This window comes from Barbus barbus (genome assembly GCF_936440315.1).
Source record: "Barbus barbus genome assembly, chromosome: 29".
NCBI lineage: Eukaryota > Metazoa > Chordata > Actinopteri > Cypriniformes > Cyprinidae > Barbus > Barbus barbus.
The window spans coordinates 7,557,628-7,576,265 of NC_136757.1; the positions used below are offsets into that span (position 1 = coordinate 7,557,628).

The 18,638-nt window shown below is 37.2% G+C and overlaps 2 protein-coding genes across 6 annotated transcripts; one reads left to right on the top strand and one right to left on the bottom strand.

The window, feature by feature from the left end:
- The first annotated feature begins 709 nt into the window (after positions 1 to 709).
- Positions 710 to 6,847, top strand: LOC306849684 (bcl-2-like protein 2). Of its 4 annotated transcripts, none has more exons than XM_079384907.1 (3): positions 720 to 938; positions 2,159 to 2,792; positions 5,839 to 6,847. In XM_079384907.1, the coding sequence occupies exons 2-3, from the start codon at positions 2,325 to 2,327 to the stop codon at positions 5,965 to 5,967; spliced, it is 597 nt and encodes a 198-aa protein (XP_079241033.1). In that variant the 5' UTR covers positions 720 to 938; positions 2,159 to 2,324; the 3' UTR covers positions 5,968 to 6,847. The 4 variants fall into 4 exon arrangements, with proteins under 4 accessions (XP_079241031.1, XP_079241033.1, XP_079241034.1 ...); XM_079384908.1 differs by having other exon boundaries at positions 723 to 962; XM_079384905.1 differs by lacking the exon at positions 5,839 to 6,847 and having other exon boundaries at positions 710 to 938; positions 2,159 to 3,947.
- Positions 6,848 to 7,114: 267 nt separating this feature from the next.
- LOC306849682 (tubulin beta-1 chain-like) lies at positions 7,115 to 10,214 on the bottom strand. 2 transcript variants are annotated; one of them, XM_079384903.1, is made up of 4 exons: positions 10,037 to 10,214; positions 8,991 to 9,099; positions 8,790 to 8,900; positions 7,115 to 8,317 (listed from the first exon to the last, which is right to left on the bottom strand). In XM_079384903.1, exons 1-4 carry the CDS (start codon positions 10,172 to 10,174, stop codon positions 7,257 to 7,259), a joined length of 1,419 nt encoding a protein of 472 aa, XP_079241029.1. In that variant the 5' UTR covers positions 10,175 to 10,214; the 3' UTR covers positions 7,115 to 7,256. The 2 variants fall into 2 exon arrangements, with proteins under 2 accessions (XP_079241029.1, XP_079241028.1); XM_079384902.1 differs by having other exon boundaries at positions 8,790 to 9,099; positions 10,037 to 10,159.
- Positions 10,215 to 18,638: the final 8,424 nt, after the last annotated feature.

Consider the following 18,638-nt stretch of genomic DNA (forward strand, 5'->3'; position numbering starts at 1 on the left):
AAATAGTTTTGAAAGTTGTGATAATTACATGATCTAGGACTTTTATACAGTGCGTGCCATTGTCTATCCCCCACGGCCTCGTTTTCATTTGCATTAATTTCAATATAACATTATTAAGGTCTATAACATACAGTAGGTAATTTCGTTAGACACGAAATATCAAAGCCAGTGGCAACCGCAAACAAATGCTGTGAACTTATCTTGATTTTGTTCATTTTAGTGGATGTATTAAGCCTATTAATCTTAAATTGTTTTTCATGCTGTATTTGTTTAAGGAAAATGCCACTTGCGTTCATATTTTATGTAATGCAAAGACATTCAATCGTTGTGTGCAGAACCTTTAAAAATAAGACTTCAGAACACCAATTATTCATTGCTTATTATTCATTACAGTTCATCATTTTATGAACAGCTTATTCATTGTTGTTCATAATTGAAAAAAACAACTATTTATTTTAAATAATTTATGAATCATAACCAACAAACTGGCTAGCAGGTGTGCCACCCACCATGGACTTTGGTAGTTTTTCACGCGTAAAAAACCATTTTAGTCTCTCTCAGATATATAGCTCAATTATAATGCAAAGTAGCCTGATATTACACTGGAACTTCAAGTTATAGGCAAACACAGCAGATGAAAGGCACAGTGTTACAGCTGCCTCTTGTCTGAACACTTCTACATGTGGAGTATTTATAGCTGTAGTCATGCAGGACAGAGTCCTGGTGTCATTTCCCAAATGACTGAGCATGCAAACAGCTTCTGTATCTGTTACAGACAAGGGAACTAAATATAGTCTTGAGCCGGACAACAACATGCACAAGTAAATCTCAGACATCGGCTCAGTCTAGAGAATCTCCAGTTGTACATTGTACTTCTGTCAGCTGTTAACTAATCCTGATTGTTTGGTTGTGGCATGATTCACTTCTGCGCAAGAAGGGTGAGTGACCGGGCCTTCGCTGCGGTGGGTCAATTTGATATTTCCTTTCACTGGATTATTGTAATGCAATAATCTGGACATTTAAATGAGAGACTTCTGCTTTTTAATAATTTTATAGTTAACTTTTTTGCCAGGTTAACTGATTTCATTTCCTTGAATGCTGCTTAACACTGAGGTCAATGACAAATAAGAGTGTCCATGATAAAGAAAAGTGTAAAATCTTTTTAAAAAATTTAAACACGTGCCGAGTTCTTTCTATTCATGTTGGTTTTATATGGTTTTCTACAATGCATGTGCGTATCTCATTATTTTCTAAAAGGTTTTAAATGTACTTTTCGAGGTATAAAAAGTATTTTTATAAACATCATGAATTATTAATTCATGACTATCGCTTTATTTTTACACCACCATATCACAAGCTAAACAAACCCTGTCATATAAAGATCAGGTGATCTGATATTTCAAGAGACTTATCGACCTTTATCTGCATGTGTCCTGTGTGTGAGTTTAAATTATCAAGCAGTTTGTAAAAAAAAAAGAAGAAATAATAATAAATACCAATAAGGTCAAACTTTATAATGACGTTTTCAAGAATTTTATTTAAAAAAAAAAAATCAATATGTATATTTCAATACAGAAATTAAATATATCTTTGACCAAGAGAAATAAGGCAATGGTTCTCTCAACATTCTTAAAAATTAGGGTTCCAAAATGCAAATTCCAAGATGTTAAAGGTGCTTCATGAAACCATCAATGCCAATCAAGGGTATTTATTTTTAAGAGTGACCCATGCAGCTAGAGCCCACTAGGGAGCCTCAGCAAACTTCCAGGGGGCCCCAGTGAGTTAAAATGAATACATTTATGAAATAAATATAATCTAAAATAGTCTAAATTGAAATGCCTAAAAAAACACACTTAAAGATGTAAGCAAATATTTACTTCAATACTAATTCATTGCTACAAATTACATCAAAAGTGGAAAAGGTTGGTCAAAAAGGTACATTTACTCACAGACCAATGACCACCAACAGCACCTTGCAGATGGAATCATAAGATTGTGGTATCGTCAGATAAGTCAATAAATTCATCTCAGCAGACATCACGTGATACTATGATTGAATTCGGATGGGCCTCGTTGCCAATGTCTTGGACAAAGAGGGAGCACTGACATCATTTATTAACAGAAGTATCTGATCTTGAATTTTCTTTTTATTCCCAAGGACCTGGACCAGCAATCACTGAGTGCAGATTACCAATGCCAGTTTAAGTATGAACCATGGCATGGAATGTGACCTAAACATCTAAAATGAGTGGGTACTAAAGAGAGACAAGTGTGGACATTGACATTGCCTGCCTATTGAAGGCAGATTGTTGTAATTTAAGGTCATGGGACTGTCAGATAAAGCTGTGATTGGCCGAGGCCTCAACAATCCTGATCCATTGGTGCGTGAGGCCTACCTGATGGCATATGACTATATCAACTATGTGACGGCCAAATCAGGCATCCCGGTGGGTCCAGCACCATCCCATGCCACAGCCGCCCTGCGTCACGCTGGAGATGAGCTGCTCACTCGCTTCCCCATCTTCTTTCGTCGCTGGCCACGTGTTTTCCAGGACGTGACGGACCGAACGGCCTGCTCGACCCTCACATCCATTCTGGATGAGCACTTTGCACCCACACGACGTAGAGATCTCGCCTGGAGCGCCGTACTGTCCGTGTTTGTTCTCTCTGGACAGCTGGCACTGCACTGCCAGGAGAGGGGCATGTCTGATATCCTGCCCCAGATTCAGGAGTGCGTGGGCAGCTACATAGAGAGGGTCATCTGCCCCGAGATCAGGGACAGAGGAGGATGGGTAAGTGTCAAGGGTCAAAGGAGGTCTCTTCTTGTTAAGCCTCAGGACCCATTTGGCTCCATTCTGAATCAATATGAGGATTCATTATTGTCACCAGCTGGATTTACAAGATGTTTTCTGCAGAACTGGAACTGCACATTTAAATATTTTGGAACATTAGATTAAGCCATCAGTGCAATGCACTGGAACAAGAATATTTTCCTGCAAAATAAGCACAGAAAATGCACAAAGAAAGAAAGAAAGACATTGTTTAATATGGCGGCCATTGGTAAAGGCATTTCACCGGCCTTTTCTATAGAGAATGCACATTAGGTGAACTAATACATGATTTGAGAAAAAGCAGCGCAATTTATGATACCACAGGATTCTTGTCATTCATCTTCATGGGACATATTTTATCTTACTTATTATTCTATTTTTAATTGTCAGTACATATTGAGTACCTGAAAATGTCTTAATTAGAAATTATATCGTGCTGCAGTAAATTATCACCTTTTTATCGCGCTTATTTTTAGCATAAGAACGGGTGCGAATCTGCGAGGCTTCCAGTTATTTTACTTGTACAAAAAACAGCACCTCATATGCTGCTGATATTGCGAACTGGCATTTGTTATCATATCATTTACATTTATTATTGTAATAAAACACACTGGTTTGTAACGCATAGGCCTATAGGCCTAGTCAGGGGCGTCATACACTCATTATTTTTGAGGGGGCACGAGTTGGGGGGGGGGGGGGGTCATCATGTGACACACAGCAGCCACAACAGCATACAGTGGTGTGAAAAAGTGCTGGTCCCCTTCCTGATTTTTTTTTTTTTTTGCATGTTTGTCACACTTTAATGTTTCAGCTCATCAAACAAATTTTAATATTAATCAAAGATAACACAAGTAAACACAACATGCAGTTTTTGAATGAAGTTTTTTATTATGAAGGGAAAACAAAATCCAAACCCACATGGCCCTGTGTGAAAAAGTGTTTTGCCTGTTAAAACATAACTGTGGTTTTTCACACCTGAGTTCAGTTTCTCTAGCCACACCCAGGCCTGATTACTATCACACCTGTTCGCAATCAAGAAATCACTTAAATAGGACCTGCCTGACAAAGTGAAGTAGACCAAAATATCCTCAAAACCTACACATCATGTGGAGATCCAAAGAAATTCAGGAACAAATGAGAAAGAAAGTAATTGAGCTCTATCAGTCTGCAAAAGGTTATAAAGCCATTTCTAAAGCTTTGGGACTCCAGCGAACCACAGTGAGAGCCATTATCCACAAATGGAGAAAACATGGAACAGTGGTGAACCTTCCCAGGAGTGGCCGGCTGACCAAAATTACCCCAAGAGCACAGAGACGACTCATCCAAGAGGTCACAAAAGACCTCACAACAACATCTAAAGAACTGCAGGCCTCACTTGCCTCAGTTAAGGTCAGTGTTCATGACTCCACCATAAGAAAGAGACTGGGCAAAAATGGCCTGCATGGCAGAGCTCCAAGACGAAAACCGCTGCTGAGCAAAAAGAACATAAAGGCTCGTCTGAAAACATCTTGATGATCCCCAAGACTTTTGGGAAAATACTCTGTGGACTGACGAGACAAAAGTTGAACTTTTTGGAAGGTGTGTGTCCCATTAACTCTGGCATAAAAGTAACACAGCATTTCAGAAAAAGAACATCATACCAACAGTAAAATATGGTGTTGGTAGTGTGATGGTCTGGGGCTGTTTTGCTGCTTCAGGACCTGGAAGACTTGCTGTGATAAATGGAACCATGAATTCAGCTGTCTACCAAAAAATCCTGAAGGACAATGTCCGGTCATCTGTTCGTGACCTCAAGCTGAAGCGAACTTGGGTTCTGCAGCAGGACAATGATCCAAAACACACCAGCAAATCCACCTCTGAATGGCTGAAGAAAAACAAAATGAAGACTTTGGAGTGGCCTAGTCAAAGTCCTGACCTGAATCCTATTGAGATGCTGTGGCATGACCTTAAAAAGGCGGTTCATGCTCAAAAACCCTCCAATGTGGCTGAATTACAACAATTCTGCCGAGATGAGTGGGACAAAATTCCTCCACAGCGCTGTAACAGACTCATTGCAAGTTATCGCAAACGCTTGATTGCAGTTGTTGCTGCTAAGGGTGGCCCAACCAGTTATTAGGTTTAGGGGCAAGCACTTTTTCACACAGGGCCATGTGGGTTTGGATTTTGTTTTCCCTTCATAATAAAAAACTCCATTCAAAAACTGCATGTTGTGTTTACTTGTGTTATCTTTGATTAATATTTAAATTAGTTTGATGATCTGAAACATTAAAGTGTGACAAACACGCAAAAAAATAAAAAAATTAGGAAGTGGGCCAACACTTTTTCACACCACTGTATGTTTTATTTTTTTCCTTTTTAATCGAAACATTCCCAAATGCATTAACTATATCATGAAATATCTTGATTCTCTCCTTTATAGATTATATCAGTTGATCTAGTGGGCGATCAAAGTAACCTAATAATGTAATCTATTAACTATGCATAAAAACCTGTCTGTTAACTTAATTAACAGATATGGGTGTCATGCTATAACATATTTTAATATGACTGACTTTATATTTAATGTGAATTTAACAATGAAAGTTAATGTGAATAAAAACATTGTAAGTTAGGCTACTAATCATAACACTTTCATTGTACAGAAATAGAGCAAAGAATATTTTCACTGACAGTCTAGAGTTCAACCACTCTGAAAAACTCCCATTATAATCACTGTGAAATGAATATCTTACATATTCATACACACATCTGCACTTTGTTGTTTCTGATGAGAGAATTCGCCAGAAAGATGTATTCAGTGAAAAAAATCACCAGCATTTTAGCGATGACTCATCTGAACGCCTCTGATTGGTCCTTGCATTCATAAGCTCAACGGAATCGTGCGTGATTGGTTATAATGCTCGTCTCACGCATTCACAGGAAATAGCTTACTTATGCGTTGAAAAATAAGGTAGATACTTATATTAATAATTATTTTATAATATCTAATATTGTGTATTGCTCTCAGTCAGGTTTTATCAGTCGTTTTGGCGAGAAGCAGAATCTTGAAGACCAGGTGATGAAGGTGTGCTGCTGGTCTCTGCTCTTGCTGAGTGTTGGGATCTTATCCTACTTTGTATGGAGAAGAAAAACTTAGACAACAGCGCCATCTGCTGAGAAAATGTAATAAGGACACTCATTATTCACTTGGTTTGTGGTAAGATAAAGATGACGTATTTCAGTATTGCTGGTTTTGATGCTATAAACACAAATTGTTATATAATAACTGTGACAAATAAACCATCCCTTGTTAATAAATACCATGTTATCAACATTTGTTTCCAGTTAAAACACCTCTAATTATGCTTTGCTGGCCAAATATATAATTATGACTTAATTTTTCTGAAGCTTTGACCTCACATGACTGATATGTTTCTCATTATCTCAGAGACCCTTTGATATAGTTCTAAAATTAATATTCTGTCTTTTACTCACTGTTGTGTTGTTCCAAACCTGTAAGACCATATTTCTTTTAAACATAAAACTAGTTCATTTAAGAAATGTCTCAGTGTTTCGGACCATACAGTGGATACTTTTTTAAATGATTATCTTTTGTGTTTTTGGAAAGACATGATTGAATAAATGACTCTTAAATTTTTGTATAAAAATTATATAGTTTTTAGTTGCGTGTGTGTATATATATATATATAGCTTGTTTTTACTCAATTTCATTAAAGTTATTACAATTTTAGTATTTAGGATGAATGATCTCCATCATGTGAATGAAAAACTACCAAGCAGCCACCATATGTTTGAGACTTTCATGTATTATATTAGTGGACAATACAAGATCAAATTTAATTTAACATTCCTGGATACTATATAACTCCCATTTATTTCATTAGGTTTGATAACTTCTACATTAAACATTAAAAATGGACATATATTTAACATTAATTTTAAAAGCCAAAACTTATTCACTCATTTCATAAATGTGAACTGTTCAAATGCATAATAAACCAATATTTATGAATTCCATTATTTATCTTTATTTCATGTTATCAGTTGTTAGTGTTACACAATTTACATATATTGATGTTACATAATTGTTGGCAGTTGAAACTTATGACTGGTAACCGTAAATGAGCGTTCTGCATGAGATCAGATGTTAATTCATGTGATATCTAGGAACAATCCAAACCGGTTTGACAAGGATGTGTCTGTGTATGTCACCAGTCAAGAATGAGGATGGGTTCAAATTGGTTCATTCATATTTGCAAATTAAGGAAATTAAGAGAGAGACATTTTAATAGAAGAAAAAGCCTTTAATGACATTTGTACAAACAAGAGACAAGAACAGAAAAAGAAAATTGAGCTTTGGAACTTTTGTTTCCTTGTACATGAGCAAAATAATACAGCCTGGAAAATGACACGTATATAAGAGACTTAAGCCAGCTCTTCCTCTGCCTCCTCCTCAAACTCGCCCTCCTCCTCTGCGGTGGCATCCTGGTACTGCTGGTACTCGGAGACCAGGTCGTTCATGTTGCTCTCGGCCTCGGTGAACTCCATCTCATCCATACCTTCTCCGGTGTACCAATGCAGGAAAGCCTTGCGCCTGAACATGGCCGTGAACTGCTCTGAGATTCTCTTGAACAGCTCCTGGATGGCAGTGCTGTTGCCGATGAAGGTGGCGGCCATCTTGAGTCCCCTGGGTGGGATGTCACAGACGGCGGTCTTGACGTTGTTGGGGATCCATTCGACGAAGTAGCTGCTGTTCTTGTTCTGAACATTGAGCATCTGCTCATCCACCTCCTTCATGGACATGCGGCCACGGAAGATCGCAGCGACTGTGAGGTAGCGGCCGTGACGCGGGTCGCAGGCGGCCATCATGTTCTTGGAGTCGAACATCTGTTGCGTGAGTTCAGGAACGGTCAGTGCACGGTACTGCTGGCTCCCCCTGCTGGTGAGAGGAGCGAAGCCAGGCATGAAGAAGTGGAGACGAGGGAAGGGCACCATATTTACGGCCAGCTTGCGCAGATCTGCGTTGAGCTGGCCGGGGAACCTGAGGCAGGTGGTGACTCCGCTCATGGTGGCGGAGACCAGATGGTTGAGGTCACCGTATGAAGGTGTGGTGAGTTTGAGGGTGCGGAAGCAAATGTCGTACAGGGCTTCGTTGTCGATGCAGTAGGTCTCGTCTGTGTTTTCCACCAGCTGGTGGACAGACAGCGTGGCATTGTATGGCTCTACTACAGTATCAGACACTTTGGGCGAGGGCACCACGCTGAAGGTGTTCATGATGCGGTCGGGATACTCTTCGCGGATCTTGCTGATGAGGAGGGTGCCCATACCAGAGCCGGTGCCTCCACCAAGAGAGTGGGTGAGCTGGAAGCCCTGCAGGCAATCGCAGCTCTCGGCCTCTTTACGAACCACGTCCAGGACAGAGTCCACCAGCTCCGCTCCCTCGGTGTAGTGACCTTTAGCCCAGTTGTTTCCAGCACCACTCTGACCTGTTGCAATAGGCAAAGTATTTAATTTTCACATCTGGATTTTTAACATAAATGTGACCCTGAACCACAAAACCAGGAAAATTTATGTTTATACAACATCTGAAATCTGAATAAATAATCTTTCCATTGATGTATGGTTTGTTAGCATAGGAAAATATTTGGCTGAGATACAACTATTTGAAAATCTGAGGGTGCAAAAAATCTAAATAGAGAAAATCACCTTTAAAGTTGTCCAAATGAAGTTGTTAGCAATGCATATTACGAATCAAAAAGTTACGTGTTGATATATGTATGGTAGGTAACTTACAAAGAATATTTTAATGGAACAATCTTTAATTTTTTTTTTGGCATAAAATAAATTTTCACACAATGTATTGTTGGCTATTGCAACAAATAGATCCATGAGACTTATGACTGGTTTTGTGGTCCAGGGTTACAAATGGCATTTCTGTAATTTAATAACAATGCTCACCAAAAACAAAGTTGTCTGGCCTGAAGACCTGACCGAAGGGACCGGATCTCACGGAGTCCATGGTACCAGGCTCCAGATCCACCAACACAGCACGGGGTACGTATTTGCCTCCTAAAAGATTACAAAACAGGGTTAGATTGACCAAATGGTTTACCCTAATAACATGTGCGCTCCCATTTAGTAGTACTAACGTGGACATACCTGATGCCTCATTGTAATAGACATTGATCCTATCGAGCTGGAGGTCGCTGTCGCCATGATATGTGCCGGTGGGATCAATCCCGTGCTCGTCACTGATAACCTCCCAGAACTACAGAATATAACAGATAATACCAGAAGACTGGAATTCTGAGGATTTAATATAAAACTAAAGCAAACAATTCATGGTAATGTTATTAATGCATGTCAGATTTCAAAACAACATTGTATTCGCTTATATCGTGAACTGAAATATTTCACTAAAACTGTGCTTTTCAAATAATCACCGCGTGGGTCTCACAAAAGGCGCTAACTGTTCACAAACCCCCACGAATATTTCGCATCAACATACTGTTTGCCTTCATACGATGGATAAAAAAGTCCTTGTTCATCTAATGCACGTTTATACATTTTAAATGTTGTTTACAAATTGCAGACGATTTATGTTCTTTAAACTCCTCCCGCCCAAAACTCGCGCGCGCGCCACGCACGCCGGTTGGCTGACACCCATTTCCGGTGCCTTTACGAATTAATCGATTTATTGGGCACCTATTTAATTTTTATTTTTTTTTAACTAGCAAATTTAAGTTTTATTTTTGTCTGGTAATATCTAATGCAATTACTTCATTTAAAAAAAATATCTATGGGCGTATTTAAACTGCGCTAGGCTTTTACTTCCGTTTGTCGCACTGCAGTGAATCTCACAAAGGATTTCCAGACAGACCACGGTGAGAACGAACAGCTGGCATTAACATACATATTTCATGAGAAACTATTAAATTTCGTCATCTTTTTATTTTTTCCAAGCGTTTCACAACGTAACAAAATAAAACTCAAGCACATGGTTGACCTAGATTTCATTCAAACGCTTTTAGGCGGTTCATAATGGACTGCGAACAATAAGATACACAAGAGAAAATATAACGAATAACGTTAGATTCATTCTGCTATTTTTTCTCACAAATATCTAAAAGAAAACGCAATATCTTGTTTTCTATATTGTCTAGATTATAAACCAACGACTGCACATTTTAAAGAAACAAACAGACCTTGGCTCCGATCTGGTTACCGCATTGTCCGGCTTGAAGATGCACGATTTCCCTCATTTTTACTCTTAAATTAGAAGATTTGACAGAGCTACAACCCTTTTTCTTTCTTCTGCTGGCTGAGAAGGAGACTGCCCCCATATAAATACACTCCCACCCCGCCCTGGGCACAAGGTTAGTATGTATCAGCACGCCATTAGCTGTCTTTCAAGAGCCCGCCCACATGTGCCCTTCTGCCCAATCACAGCAGAGACAGGGAACGCTGATTGGTCCTCCCCGACTGTCAGTCAAATTTGTTGTCAACGGATGTTTTCTACGACGTTACTTTGTTTATAAAAAATAAAAAATAGTTGACACCACAGAGGCAAAATCCTATAATGAAGCTGTAAAGAGTACACGAACACTTGGTTGTTTATGGCTCTCAAATATTCTGCTCAATCTAAACAGCTCGGAATAATAACTAAATGTCAAATTATATTTACAAGGTGTGGCAAAAATCTGTAAGATACATGCAGAATAGAATATTTAACAAACAAACACACAACTCAGTGCACCCATAGAGTTAAATCAAAGCGATTATACATTGCTGTTTATTTCTCCTGCATGACACACTGTACTTACTGTTTAGTGTCTCGGTAACAAATATTGGCCTCCTCTATTGACTCTTTCCTCTGCTTTCTGGCTATAGTATGTGATTAAATTCTGCCCTCTTGCCGAAAAAAAAATCCTTTGTGAAAAATAAGTACAGTTTAGCACACTTTAAAAAAAAGTAGCTACTTATTAAGTAAATAATATACTTTAAAAGAATATACCTAATTGTGAACTGAATGTAATGTTTTCAGACACATAATTGCATGCTAATTGCAGTTAAAAGGGTATTATAGTTAAAAAAAAAAAAAAAAAATGCAATAGTTTTTTTTGTTGTTCCACTGAAGTACATCTTTATATGTCATTTCATAATTATTTCTGTTATACTTCAATTTCATTGAAAATGTTTAAATATATTTGTAATTTGCATGTATGCCTAGTAGTCAACACATCAAAATAAGTGTACTTGTTTAAAGCCAAAATATGTTTTTTAACAAATTAATTAAAATGATTTAAATTGTACTTAAGTGCATGGCTTTTTATTTAATTAATATTATTTTAGACGATATTATATTCATTATTAATATTATATGCTATTATATTAATATTATGTTATTTCATTAATATTGCATTAGGTTTGAAGTACACTGCAAGTTTATAATTCAATAGAATTAAAGGGATCGTTCTCAGGAACAGAATCGTATAGCAAAGACATCGGTAAAATAGTCCATGTGATATCAGTGGTACAACCGTAATTTTACAAAGCTACGAGAATACTTTTTTTGTGTCTATGGAGGGCCAGAGAGCTCTCAGATTTCATAAAAAATATTGTGTTACTACTAAAAATGTGTGTTTCGAAGATGAACGAAAGGTCTTACAGGTTTGGAACAACATGAGGGTGAGTAATTAATGACAGAATCACAACATTTTTGGGTGAACTATCCCTTTAAGCACACTTCTTTTTCACGTTGTGAGAAACGTGTTTTTTTTCTCGTCAGAGCCAGAGATAAAGCAGCATACATTTGGCTTATGATGTTTATTAATATTTTGGCAACATGAAGCCCTTTTGCGGTTATTCTCAAAAATAAATGCTGAAAAGTTTTTGTGCTTTTTGTGTATGTGTAAAAGTGAAGAAGATATTCTTGTAAATATATTAAGGTTTCGTGTTTCACAGGCAGACACAGTTCTGGTTTGGGTGCAGTTGTATTATTAAAAAGCAATCTGACTGTAGGAGAGGGAATGCGTGGTAATATAATCCACATTGGCACAGTTGCTGTGACTTAGACTGAGAGAATGAGGGTTTGCCCCAGTCCTCCTGCTGTATCATGGGCAAAGTCCTCTGTGGATTTTACAGGCCTGACCAGATAAGATTGCAGATACTGTTACAGAAGCAGATGGCACTCTGATGCCCTTCTGATTTGAATAATCTGAAATGAGGCTACTTATGTACATTTCTCCTATTGGTTCACTACAATGCACAGGTTGCTCAGTACTATAAAGTACTATATACACTACAGACTATAAAAATAGGTTAATTACAGTGAGTAACTTACAGAACAAGAGCACTTAGGTGAGTCATGGCAGTTTGGTGAAGTTCTTTCAGTATTAATGAGTTCAACTTTCCAGTTAGGATTATATAGGAAAAAAAATAATTAATCAATATTGAAGTTATGCTTGCAATTCTGTCAAAATGTATCCCCCCTTTTATTGTTCCAAATCCATATGACCCAACACAAAGAAATATAAGAAATTGAAATGCCTTTTGTGCCCTGACAAGAGACTCGTAAAGAATGGGCCTCAGAGGGCCTAACTCTTCTTTGATTTTGAAAGTAAGAAATCTGATGGGCCAATTTCTCAGGGAATGTGTGAGTAAAAGAGGGTGGAGTGGGTCAGGATTATGAAAAGTGAGAACTGGGTGAGAGTCAAACAAAGACGTCATTCTAATATCTTAGAGTGCAGGAGAAGTCAAAGGCTGCATACATATCTGTAAATAGATATTTATGTTTGTATTATGTCTGTCATATCTGTGAGATCTAAAATATCATTTAACTGCTCTGTTGTGTCAGCTTCCCTCGTACTGAATTCCTTTTGAAGTCAACATGACATGTATGCCCTTAGTCATGCATGTTATAGATTTTATTGTAAAAAACACATAAAATAGTTTGTCACCTCATATTGTTTAATCACAGTTTCATAACTGATCTTTTGGTGAAACGACAGTGTTTTCTCTGGTGAAGTATGCTAGACTTCTCCAATCATTTATTTTACTTAAACCACAATCAACTGTAAGCTTTTGTTCATTTTCTCATGCAGGGCTGACATCTCAAAATCCATTTAACAGCTGATGCATATAACAAAGTCCCCGCCCTACATTATTTTCTTTTTCAATAATCCTTTTTACTCAGATGTGCGTAACATCAAGCAAGAAAAGATCTGTCCACTTCATCACAACTTTAATCAAACTTTAAAACTTGTTATTCCTCTGAAATGACTTTTCGTTTGCCCCACACAGGTCATTCGAGAACATTAACCAATAGTCAGATTGCTACAATCCAATCAATTCACCATGGATAAAATCATGTACTGCACTACATTTTTATACAATATATCTTCTATCACTTGGAAATATTTGAAATTTCAGAAGTAAAATGGGTTTCAAATGGAGATTCACATTGACTTTCACTAAGCGGACTGGCATTAGATACATTACTAAGACACTAAGTGGACACACTCTGTCTCTCTCTCTCTCTCCTCTCCTCTCTAATATAGACAAACACATCATGTGATGTGTAATCCTTTCCAAATGGTATAAAAATGAAACCTTAATTTTTGAAATCCTACAGTGACCCTTGTGAAAAAGAAGTAGACTTTATCATACTTTTAAAAAGTAAAAAAAAAGTCGTGACGTATTGTCAAGTATGGTGACCCATACTCGAAATTGGTGCTCTGCGTTTAACCCATCCAAGTGCACACACACAGCAGTGAGTAGTGAACAAATGCACACACACACACACACACACCGTGAACACACATCCGGAGCAGTGGGCAGCCATGCTGCGGCGCCCGGGGAGCAGTTGGGGGTTCGGTGCCTTGCTCAAGGGCACCTCAGTCGTGGTATCGAGGGTGGAGAGAGCGCTGGACATTCACTCCCCCCACCTACAATCCCTGCCGGCCGGGGACTCGAACCCGCAACCTTTCGATTACGAGTCCGACTCTCTAACCATTAGGCCACGACTTCCCCACTTATTTTCCCCACTTATTCCCCACGACTTCCCCACTTATTCCCCACTTCCCCACTTATTAAGCACTTATTTTTAAAATAAGTGCTTATAACAATATCCATTTAAAAAATATACTTTAAGTTAATATATTTTAAATGTACCTATTGCAACTTAATCATTACAAATGTGTATGTTTAAATGCATGATATAAGTGTTTCAACAGAAATGTTGAAATATATTTTAATTTACCAAATGCAGTAGAATTATGAAATTAGGCTATATATAAATAAGTACTTAAATCGTATTTAAGTTGTTCAAAAAAAGCACAGTTAAGTTCAACTAATTGCATGTATAATATAAATCTAAACTAATACATTTTATTTTAATTGCAAATAACATGCATTAAGTGTCAAAATATAACTTTCAGTTCACATTTATGTAATATCAAATAACAGTTCATGTTAATCAAGTACCTTACATGTGCTTTAAAAGTTTAGTCAGTGCTTAAAAGTAAGTGTCCATCTTTAAAGCACTTTAAAAGATTAATAAAACATAAACTACTTTTTAAATAGTTTTACTTTTGCACTTTCTAAAATGAAACATGAAACCATGAGAGTGTACTCTCTTTCAGTACAAGTGGCCTTTTATTTCAGTAAAAATATATGATCTGCAAGTACAGTTTATAAACAAACATACTTTTAAGGTTTTCAGTGCACACGCAGCACAATTAAGTGTGCTTCTTTTCACAAGGGGATGAATGCTGTTGTGTAAAAGAGGAAGTAAATAAAAGGACTTGTGTCTTTTCCTTCTCTCACCACTTCTCCTTTAATTCAGCTCTGTCAGAAAAGTATTTTGGTTGCTAAATGAGTTATTTAAGCAGTGAGGCAGCTGAACCTGGAACATTTGAGTCGTTACACTGATTCTAGTTCTGTTTGTACTTTTTAACCGATGCTGGGTGGATAACAGCAGTACAGAGCCATGTGAGGACACTAACTATTGCATATGTGACAGTGGTTTGGTTTTATTGAATTGTCTGCAATGTCTTTGCCTTCTGTTGGCCGACCGTCTGATTAGACTTGGTGACACAGTGAATGTCTCTCGTCCCTGACTCAGCATATGCCCTGCCAGTGAACCATGCTAGTGCTGGCTAAGGCAAGGGTCACTATTGCTATTATTCATAATAAGTAAATCAGTAATTCATATAGGTAAATCAGACCTTTGTGAAAAATAAAGAGAGTACTTGTTACAAAAATAATGTCCTTTAAAAGAATATACTTGAGTATGAACTGAATGTAATGTTTTTGGACACTTAATTGCATACTATTTACAATTAAATAAAAATATATTATAGTTTAAATTGATATTAAATGCAGTTAGTTGAACTTGAGTGCTTTTTTGAACCATAATAATTACTTCTTTTGTCTTTGAAATATGTTTAAGTGTATGAATGTACTGACAAGCATTTAAGCTAAAATACAGTATAATGTAATTTCTATTGAGACGTATATGTCATGTATTTAAATATATTTGCAGTTACACATTTGTAATGAAGTTTCAATTTAGTACATTTAAAACTAACTTAAAATCAAATAGAATAACACATACCATTCAAATTATAATCAATAATCCTTACATGTGCTTTAATATTTTAATTAACACATCAAAATAAGTTTACTTAAAGCACAGCCAAAGATTAAAACATAACTAAAATATACTTTAAAGTAAAACTTTCAATTTCACATTATTACGAAGTGCACTTTTTAAAAGTGTACTTAAGCATGTTAAGAAACAGTCATGAAAGTGCCTCCCCAGGTGAAAAACAAGTGCACTTCCATAATGTACTTAAAGTGCTCTATTTTCGTGCACTAATTTTGTACTTAATATACTAAAAATTATCCTTTAGTACTTCTTAAGATAAACTTAAGATCATCTAAGTGTACTCAACTGTGCTATTTTGAGACACCATGAATATGAACTAAAATGCACTTTTAGCATACTATCTTTGTATTTAAAAAATGTATTTAGTCACCACTTGTAGTACACTTGAGTGTACTAGTGTATGAAAGATGGGTTCAAGTGTACTACAAGTGGTAGCTAAATACATTTTTTAAATACAAAGATAGTATGCTAAAAGTGCATTTTAGTTCATATTCATGGTGTCTCAAAATAGCACAGTTGAGTACACTTAGATGATCTTAAGTTTATCTTAAGAAGTACTAAAGGATAATTTTTAGTATATTAAGTACAAAATTAGTGCACGAAAATAGAGCACTTTAAGTACATTATGGAAGTGCACTTGTTTTTCACCTGGGTATACACTTAAGTGGCCTTTTATTTCAGTATTATTATATTATCTGCAAGCACAGTGTTTTATACGTTTAAGATTTGAAGCACACTACAAGTACACATTCAATACAATTAAGCTCACTTCTTTTTCACAAAAGTAATCTTACAAAAATGTCCTAAATCATAATAAGTAGATTAGTGTTTTCTTACAGAGTCTCTCTGTGTGTGTGTGTGTGTGTGTGTGTGTGTTTATTGGGTAAAACAGACGTAATAATGCTCAGCTATAGCGCTTCATTATTAGTCATGGGTGAGATGTTGCATGTCCTGCATACGAACAGCTGTTTCTCACTGAGCATCGAATGTAGATGGGAAATTCTCCCAGATCACACAGACAGAGTCCACTGTGCACACGATCAATATGTCATGATCAGTAAAATTCACCACTGTACATAAAACATTACAACAGCAGTGTAGCATAAACAGCTGCGTCAGATGCTCTTACTGTTGTTTATTACCCATGTTGTTTGTTGAATGCGCTGGTGTCTGGCTGCTGTATAGTGAATCTGCCCATCCCCCCCGCAGCATTCAGAGCCCGAGTCATGGTCCATCCCTTCAGAGCACTTCCCAGCTGTCAGCTGTTCTAGACGCCACTGCTTAGGCCTTACAAGTGCATTTGACCACAACATTAGGCTCTTTTTATACAGTGCTCAAACTCTGTAAATCAGTTGTAAGAGCCCCTTATAATCATCTCTCTCTTTTTCCCTATTATTTGAGGTCAGACTGAAGCTGAGCCGCTCCACAGATTTAAAGGGAAAAGGTTCCTACACTGCATGCATGTATGAAAGATAACGACAAGTTTGATTGAATGAGATGATAGCTAGGTTTCAAAACCTAGGGTTTAATGTTAGCATGCTAAGCTAACATTGATTGTAGTGTTATACATCACACATATAGGCCTATCAGGAAAAAAATAATTTATAGATCATTTTCAGTGTATCTTTGATCATTGTCCTTGTTATTTTAGTATCAGTGAGGTACTATTCTATTTTTCGTATATTTAGTTTAATTCGTTTTTATCTTTTCTGTTTTAGATTTAATTTGAGTTAAAATTGTAGTTGTTTATTTGTCAATTTTATTCTTTTTTTATATTTCTATGTTATGTTATCCTAGTTTTTATTATTATTATTATTTTAGTTTTAGTTAACTTATCTACATCATTTAGTTACATCAAACTAACTAGATGAATATATACGTGCATGTATGTATTGTGTTGGTAAGATAAGCTTTTGTTAATGATTTTGAATGTTATGCTCACAAAGACTGCATTGATTTGATAAAAATAAACAGTACAGTAAAAACAGTAATATTGTGAAATTTTGCAATGTAAAATTAAAAAACTAGAAAAAGCCATTTCTAAAGCGTTGGGACTCCAGCGAACCACCGTGAGAGCCATTATCCACAAATGGAGAAAACATGGAACAGTGGTGAACCTTCCTAGGAGTGGCCGGCCGACCAAAATTACTCCAAGAGCACAGAGACGACTCATCCAAGAGGTCACAAAAGACCTCACAACAACATCTCGCCTCACTTGCCTCAGTTAAGGTCAGTGTTCATGACTCCACCATAAGAAAGAGACTGGGCAAAAATGGCCTGCATGACAGAGCTCCAAGACGAAAACCGCTGCTGAACAAAAAGAACAAAAAGGCTCGTCTCAGTTTTGCCAGAAAACATCTTGATGATCCCCAAGACTTTGGGGAAAATACTCTGTGGATTGACGAGACAAAAGTTGAACTTTTTGGAAGGTGTGTGTCCCATTAACTCTGGTGTAAAAGTAACACAGCATTTCAGAAAAAGAACATCATACCAACAGTAAAATATGGTGGTGGTAGTGTGATGGTCTGGGGCTGTTTTGCTGCTTCAGGACCTGGAAGACTTGCTGTGATAAATGGAACCATGAATTCAGCTGTCTACCAAAAAATCCTGAAGGACAATGTCCGGTCATCTGTTCGTGACCTCAAGCTGAAGCGAACTTGGGTTCTGCAGCAGGACAATGATCCAAAACACACCAGCAAATCCACCTCTGAATGGCTGAAGAAAAACAAAATGAAGACTTTGGAGTGGCCTAGTCGAAGTCCTGACCTGAATCCTATTGAGATGCTGTGGCATGACCTTAAAAAGGCGGTTCATGCTCGAAAACCCTCCAATGTGGCTGAATTACAACAATTCTGCCGAGATGAGTGAGACAAAATTCCTCCACAGCGCTGTAACAGACTCATTGCAAGTTATCACAAACGCTTGATTGCAGTTGTTGCTGCTAAGGGTGGCCCAACCAGTTATTAGGTTTAGGGGGCAAGCACTTTTTCACACAGGGCCATGTGGGTTTGGATTTTGTTTTCCCTTCATAATAAAAAACTTCATTCAAAAACTGCATGTTGTGTTTACTTGTGTTATCTTTGATTAATATTTAAATTTGTTTGATGATCTGAAACATTAAAGTGTGAATCAGGAAG

Excerpts from the sequence above, each read along its gene's own strand:
- LOC306849682 (XM_079384902.1), bottom strand. The coding sequence starts at position 10,093 with ATGAGGGAAATCGTGCATCTTCAAGCCGGACAATGCGGTAACCAGATC. Across the intron at positions 9,100-10,036 it reads GTAACCAGATCGGAGCCAAG|TTCTGGGAGGTTATCAGTGA; the intron begins GTCTGTTTGTTT and ends TATATTCTGTAG. Across the intron at positions 8,318-8,789 it reads GCCAGACAACTTTGTTTTTG|GTCAGAGTGGTGCTGGAAAC; the intron begins GTGAGCATTGTT and ends CTATTGCAACAG.
- LOC306849684 (XM_079384905.1), top strand. The coding sequence starts at position 2,325 with ATGGGACTGTCAGATAAAGCTGTGATTGGCCGAGGCCTCAACAATCCT.